This window comes from Onychostoma macrolepis, chromosome 19 (assembly GCF_012432095.1).
Source record: "Onychostoma macrolepis isolate SWU-2019 chromosome 19, ASM1243209v1, whole genome shotgun sequence".
Lineage (NCBI taxonomy): Eukaryota > Metazoa > Chordata > Actinopteri > Cypriniformes > Cyprinidae > Onychostoma > Onychostoma macrolepis.
In genome coordinates, this window is record NC_081173.1 from 10,912,644 (window position 1) to 10,920,545 (window position 7,902).

Here is a 7,902-nt window from a genome sequence, read left to right on the forward strand (position 1 = left end):
AAGAATAACGTTCTCTGTTACAGACTCCTCAGAAGGGAACCGGGTTATCAAAGGAGAAAGAGGACTATTTTTGGCATCGAACTTTCTTCAGTGATTTGTCACAGTCGCTCTGATGAAACAGATGTCACTGCTAAAAGAATCAGAGAGAGCAATGAGTTCATTGTGAAAGCTTAAAAACGGCAAAGAATCAGTTTGTCACTGTAATTTTTTATAAAAGGGTTAAATGCTTGTTGACCTCTGTTACCCATAGACTTACATTGTAAGTGCATGTGTCAGTGCATTTTTGTTTTGTTTTGTTTTGTTTTGTTGGCTAACATGGCTCAGTCAGCCCCTGCTGGTAGATGCTGTGAATTACTAAAACTTAATTATTTTATTATATTATTACAGTTTTTAAACTACCATTCAAAAATTTTGTGTGAGTACATTTTTTAAATAAATGAATACTTTTATTCAGCAAAAAATTTATCAAAAATTACAGTAAAGATATTAATGTCAAAAAAAATGTATCAACTGTTTTGGCAATAATAAGAAATGTTTCTTGAGCACCAAAGTTTTATATTAGAATGATTTCTGAAGGATCATGTGACACTGAAGAATTGAGTAATGATGCTTAAAATTCAGCTTTGCATCACAGGAATAATTATAAAATGGATTTATTTATTTAATAATTATTCCTGTGATGCAAATGTAAATATGTTGTAGTATATATTATAGATATATAAAAGATATAAAAGTGATTTTATGTTTACTTTTAGAGGCCTATTTTAAAAACATTAAAAAACATTACTGAGCCCAAAACTTTGAATGATATATGATTTTAAGAAACATGTATGTAGCAAAGCTGACAGATTTTAAAGTTTTATCTAATTTATTGTCCATTTGCCTCTGCACGACTAACATAGGCCTATATATTGACACTGGAGGAAGTCATCACCAAGCGTGCCTTACTTTTCTAAAAGCCTGATCAAGACCTTGAAACGTCTCAGGGGTCAACCAGGGTGAAAATCAATGTTAAGCACATCCGATAAATCACTGTAATCAGGCAACTCTTTGAGGATACTTGGGGTGTCTTGTCAGACGGCTTTACAGCTCACAAAGGCCTCAAGCGTGGATCAATACTGCACCTTTATCCAAATCTCCAGCAAGAGCTTTGGAGGAAATTGAAGGCAACAAAACTCTAGCAACAATAGATTCCATATAATCAGATACTCTGCTGGTGTTTCATCCATTATCCTTTTCCATTCCTCCTCCATCGTATTTTTTATTTTCTTCAAAGTCTCTGCAGGTAAAGTCAGACAGCAGACAGCTCTTGCCCCAGAGACACCACAGGCTGTGTTACAGTCTAGAGCTCTGGGGTCCTTCACCACCCCTCAGACACCTTCAAGCCCCTCATGTGGAGAGGACAGAGTCCTCGCTCCCCGCTGCCTTTTGTCTTGCTGGTACAAATAATGGTCCAGACTACCCAGATCCACTCGACACAGAGATGAAAGGAGTCTTTGAAATGAAATAAGCCCCCCCAAAGCGCTGTGTGCATGCGTATGTGTGTTTCATCCTTCAAAAAACGGTGGGGCGTTCCTAACAATTAGATTTAATACGGGTGGAGTGGGGTTCAATTCACACAGATTATCTTTTTATCTACAGTCCACGGCGAGCCTTCAGCCTCTTCTCAGACACAAAAGAGATACAGACGCACAGTGGAATCAATTATTTTAAGACTCAACCAAAGCAACTGAACAGAGTAGATATGTGAGCTTCCACCCAATTCTCAAAAACTGCTTGTCAAAAGTTTTTGCAGAGCACTTCAATATCACCAAACCTTTTATGTCTCTAGCATATTCTACTAAAGTATGTGAATGCAAATGCTACACAAACTCTTTTTTTTGTGAGTGTGTTTCCACAAAAAGAATCCTAGCCATTCAGAAATGCTGTCTGAATGCCTTTGAATCAATTTGCACATTGGGATTGGCAGCATCAGCTGGGCTGATATGTCTTTGGGGGATCTGGGTTTTGGAAAAAGTACATGTGGTTGAAGTTAGTAAAAATAGCAGAAGTTATCAAAACAAATTAAACTGCTTACAACACTGTAATGAGTAGCATATTTTCTCTTTGCTACCTCATCTTTGCTAACTTTTACCATACGTGCTCTCTTCAAAACCCAGATCCCCAAAGAGCGCATGGATGAAATGGATAAGGACATAATCTAATTCACAAATATTAAACCATTTAAAAATATATATTTGTGTGACTGATACAATCTTTTCATGCAATACTCTTGTTGGTTCATATTGAGTTTAAAGTCTTATGTTTATTTTCATGATATAAGGTAAATGATCCAATTTTACTTTCAATATGGATATAAAGGTCACACAAAATGATATTCAAACTCATATTAGACCCTTTTTTAAGTTTTATTTTTGCCTATTTTTATTACAACAGGACAGAGTAGAGCTGACAGGAAGTGAAGTGGGAGAGAGAGAAGGAGGCGGACTCAGGAAAGGTCCTCAAGTCGGGATTCAAACTCAGGACGCCTGAAGCGCAATGTGTCCGCGCGCTGTCCACAAGGCTATCAGCACCGACACCTCAGACCCTTTTAACGTTAAATAAAGCACAGAATCAATACCTGAGATAATCACTGTCATAGTTTTCATAGAAACAGAAAGGGGCTCTTAACACAAAACTAAAACTGGAAAACGTTTTGGCCATACAATTACATAGCAGCAACATTTTGGGGGCCTGAAAATGCATACTTTGAAAAAAGGGTTTCAAAGTGCAAATTTTAAAAAGTTTAGGCCTACAGTTATTATCACAAAAACATGAATTTGTGAAAACTACATGTTCAGATTATATATGAGTTGAAGCATAAGTGTTTAGGATACGGTGTATCGTGCACTCCTCTTGCAGTAACAAACCTCAGGACTCAAGGGGTGACAAAGTTACTGGAATGCCTAAAGAAAACATCTGGACTTAAGCTAACTTTCTTAGCTAGACTATCTGCAAAAACGGCTCCACCATGAGAGTAATAAACCTTAATAAGATAACTGTCCATAAAAGAAGACATTTTATGGTTAATTTAGCTATAATGCAAGGCATAGTGATTCACCACAGGGTAAATAACTTGCATAGCTAGTAGCACCTGTGTTCACACAGGCTATTATCATGCTGTGTGAATGTTCAGGGCCTAAATAACACTTCAGAACTCCGATTCAGAATTCTGAATGCACCCTCCCATTTTCTGAGACAACTTCTGTGAAATAGGCAGCCAACTCTTACGTAGCACATCTGAGATAAATAGCATTGCACAGATCAGACGCTCCCCAAATGAAAAACAGGCGGAAATTAATACCAATCTGGGAGTGACTGAGGCAGAATTCATGGCACATGGTCAACATTCCCAGAGCAGCAGCAGCTGTAGCTGTTACTGTATGTTTAGCTTTGTAGAGGAATGATTAGCACCTTAGCTGCAGAGCTAAAAAAAAATGGCTGTTGTTAATTAGCTATGCAAAGGGATTCTGAGGACACGGGTTCCCTATGTTGTCACGGGGCATTCGGCTGATGAGCCTGAACTAAATCTTTTCTGTCACACGTAAAACAGGATTTCATCTCTGTTTCTCTCTCTCCTTTCCTTGGCGGTAATGCAAACACGGTTGGTGCTGTACTCATTTAGACATGGGGGTGGTGAGAGCCAGACAAAAAAGTACCAGTGAATCAGCATCATGTCCTATTTATTAAACATCTGATTAATTTTACAGGATTGTGCTCGAGCCAGGAATGTTGGGTTCAGTATGTGACGAACCAGAGAGGAAGAGGAGAGTGTCCCCTGCAGTTAAATCACAGTAACACAGGTCCAGACACACAATTGTGCCATAATTATCATCCTTAAGCTTAAAATGTCACAATAAAACACATTAAGGCATTTCTAAGTTGTCCATATTTGCATATTCTGTACTTGGCTGTGTATATAAGACCCTAAGGGCAGACTAAACTGCATCAATTTACTGCTCCCTTCAAACCCTCTGTCAGTCAACTCAATGTGCTGCCTAGTGCTTGGCTATCTTTAGTTATCACATGCCTTCAGCTCTCTCTCTCTCTCTCTCTCTCTCTCAGACACACACAGACTACACTGCTGAAGAGCACAACACAGAGACACCAAATTACACAAATTTAAAAATTTTATAGACTAGGGATAGAAAACAGTGAACCTCAGACTAAATTTAAACTAGTCCATGCTAGCCACCAAAAGCTATCCTAACATGTAATACAAAATAATCTCAAGGTGTTCTATTCTTTCAAACTTTAAATGATTATAAATAAAGCTTGTTCTTTATTAGATATTTATAGATCCATCAATACAGACTAAATTAAGGAATGATATTGTTACCCAACATACAAAAAGGACATTAAAAGGGTGGTTGTTTATTAATATATCAAGCCATGACAAGGTCTAAGACCTCTTTTTTTAATTTTCCTGTAATAGTTTTAATGAACACAGTTCTGAATCACACACTTATTGTTGTGATTCCAGAAGATAAAAAAAGTTTGAAAACCAGCAGCTTTGTCTAATTACAGCAGAACATACTGTATATATATATATATATTCTGGCTGCATAATGGTGTAGTTATGACATCTAGTAAATAGAGACTACCTACTTAGGCTAAGCATCCACACCTTGATCCCTTGTAGTCCGAAATCTGTGAGCTAGGGGAACATTTTGATTGGATGGCCACTAACTAGTGTTGTAACTCAACACTATGGGTTAGAAGTAGAGCTAAAACTAAGACACATTAAACTCCTTGTTATTTCACATCTGAGTGAACCGCTGGCTACACAAGTCTGCCATTAATCTGAAGAACACATCACCAATCAGCAGCGCTGGCCTTCAGCCAATCAGAGCCCAGCGTGAGTCAGAGCGTGACCAACACTCGATCCCAGACACCCATGGTGTTTATCTCTGAGCAGAAAGCGACTAGAAGACGAGTCATTGTGGACACTGTGTACCTTCACACTCACTTCATGCTCTCCCTCCTTTTCTTCACACACAAATGTGAACACAGACCCGCACAAAACACATATGGGGGGAGTTTCAGACACATTCCAATGATATAGATACCATCAGGACAGTGATGCCATATAAGAACCATTTTGGTTCCACAAAGAGCCTTTCAGTGAACTTTCGTGTTAAGAACATTTCTAAATCTAAAGAACCTTGGAAAAGGAAAGGCTCCGTCGATGTTAAAGGTTGTTCACGGAACCATAGATGTCATAAAGAATCTTTATTTTTGAAAGTATACAAGAACAGACCATTTACTCTGAGAAAAGATGTATTCATGAACCCTTCCAGCATGTTCTTTCACACACACACACACACACACACACACACACACGAACATATCACACTCACTGTTGAACTTCCTGTGACGGGCCCGGGCCCTCCAGGGCCGTTCGCGGATCCACTGCAGCTTTCGCGACAGTTCCATGGCTGTGCGCCAGATCGTGCCCACAGGACGTCATCGGCCGGCATCAGCCCAAACTTTTCCTCTTGTCCCCCAAACATGAGCTCATATCCAAAGCAAACATCGGACCCTTTGAGGGTCTTGGTCCAGTGTTCAAAGTGGACTCTTTCCTCTCTCTCTGGCTGCGTATCTCTTGTCTCAACAAGTCTGTTTGCGTTGCCTGAGATGTATATTTTATGCATGAGTCAGGGGAACTCAACTCCCTCTGCCGCTCTGACACATAGTCGCCACTCATCTTGATCCAGGGAGCACCACCTATCCATGGCCTGTATCTGAGCACACACATTTACACACACACGCTCAGAACTGAAACGTGACTCTAGTCGTTTTCAGACAAAAGATGGGATTGGATACCAGACAGGGAACATGCGCTATATCTTTGACTCCTTTGTGTACCTGAAAGGTGTATTTCGCTAATACATTTAATTAGTGTCTGTGTGATCTGGTGTAGCCCCTCACTCTCAAGTGTTGTTATTGTTAACTGTAACTAAAATGATTAAAAATCATTATCAGTAATTGAATTAAAGCTGAATGAAATGTAAATATTAGATTAAAATTACAAAACTAAAATAAAATTATAAATGTTTCCTTGATTTGCGGTAGGCTACTAAAATGTCAAAAAACAAACAAACATATAAAATTAAAAGAAAGGCTAATTCAAAATAATTATAGATACCATAGCAGACTATATAAATAATACTAAAATTGCACTGTTCTTCACAGATTTACACTGTGTCAGAAAACACAACTAGCTAGAGTTTCAGTAAAAAAAAGAAAAAGAAAAAGAAAAGAGGAGCTCGATTTGCTTCAAGCCTATACTAGGGTTATTAAAAGACACTATTTTTAAATAACTGTATATTAATGAATGCAGTACGTGAAACATGGTAAACAGAAACATGAGAGGCTTTCATGTAAAACACACTTAATCATAATCCAGTCTAATCTAATGCAATTTGAAAAATCATTCAAAATTTATGATCGTCAAACGATGCTGAAGGAATAAAGTAGTTGTAGTCCTATGTCTCCCTCTAGTGGTCTTCTCCAACACATAGACCAGGGCTCTTTAATTAGCTTCATTTGAGGGGGCCAAGGGGGTAGGGGCTATGCTGTCATTTCTATAAAATTAGACATGAAATTTAAATGCATATTCAGCAGTAAAATGAAATAATATTACCAACAGTAACATCTATAAAAGGTTAACATTAGTGCTGTCTGTCAGTCAATTAATAAAAATAATCAATCTCCAAATTAATATAGAAACAACATAAAGATGGAATACCGTATTTTAAATGTGGTTGATATCTTTTTACTAGCCTATTATTAATAAAGACCAGTATCATTGATACCAATAATGTTACTGATGTGTCTATTAAATCAATTTTTCCCACAATTTTAGCCATTTAACACTACAGTATAATTGAAAGCCATTATTTTCAACTTTTAATAGGCTTTGAAAAATATAACAACTTTCAATTTAAGGGAACTTAAAAAAAAATCTTAAACTATAAATTGTGTGCATAAGCAATATTGATTAATCTTTATTCAAGCTACAAAAGTGAATCAGCAAGCAGAGCAGTCGAGTAATTTCTTTAATTCTTTGATTTAACGTTACATCAGTCACAGACTGCAGCAGGTTACACGTTCAAAGCAGTGCTGTCTCTTTAAATAATCCTGATGCACGTGATGCTGACACATTCCCGATTTTCTCCCGACCCTTTACGGTCGTTTAGGGCTTAATAACTGATTTAAGACTGTGTTTACGAGGTAACTCGCCAAAACCACGTATTTTTACATAATTGTGTGTTTTTGTCCGTTGAAGCGCTTGTCTCAGGATATGCACACAGCTGAACGCGCAGACTTTCAAACTACTTCCTTTGATAATAATCTTCGTCCAGTGTCGGCGCTCATCAGAAGTTATGACCGATAACACTGTCTTTAAAACCGTTTAAACTAGAGTTGTGGTGGATATCTATAACCTCCTCACACACACGCTTGTCAGCGTTGCCGTCCATTGATATTGTAGTTATTGCGTCTCTTCCTTTTCTTTTTCAGCTGGCCCGGGCCAGTGTTGCCACCTTATGTACAAACTAAGTAGTGCAAAATCAATTCAAGGCCTGTGTATTCTTCCTCGTGCCGGATGAAGATGACTGGCGGGCCGCCAATTGAATAGCCCCGACATAGACTGTGTGATGGCCTGTTCAAAAGTCACCAACACTTGGTTGTCAGGCTGTTCTGGTGTTTAAATGTGTTGCTAGGCTGTTCCCCCAGGATGTTGCCTTCATGATATTCAAGTTGCATAATTAGAGATTTCATTCATGTGTGTAGCACGAATGTACTGGATCATAAGTATGATCAATAGTAAAGTGATCCTTGCCTTAGATTAAAAAAAAA

At 38.1% G+C, this 7,902-nt stretch overlaps 1 protein-coding gene across 2 annotated transcripts in view; it reads right to left on the reverse strand.

Annotated features, from left to right (window-relative positions):
- ripor2 (RHO family interacting cell polarization regulator 2) overlaps positions 1–5,656 on the reverse strand; it is a 67,641-nt gene extending 61,985 nt beyond the window's left edge. Inside the window, exon 1 of one of the 2 annotated variants that reach the window (XM_058753570.1) lies at positions 5,400–5,656. In XM_058753570.1, the coding sequence (XP_058609553.1) occupies positions 5,400–5,475 (76 nt within the window). In that variant the 5' untranslated portion in view covers positions 5,476–5,656. Of the gene's footprint in view, positions 1–4,647; positions 4,763–5,399 lie in introns of those variants that run through there. The other variant, XM_058753571.1, reaches the window with a different exon arrangement.
- Between the last annotated feature and the right edge of the window lie 2,246 nt (positions 5,657–7,902).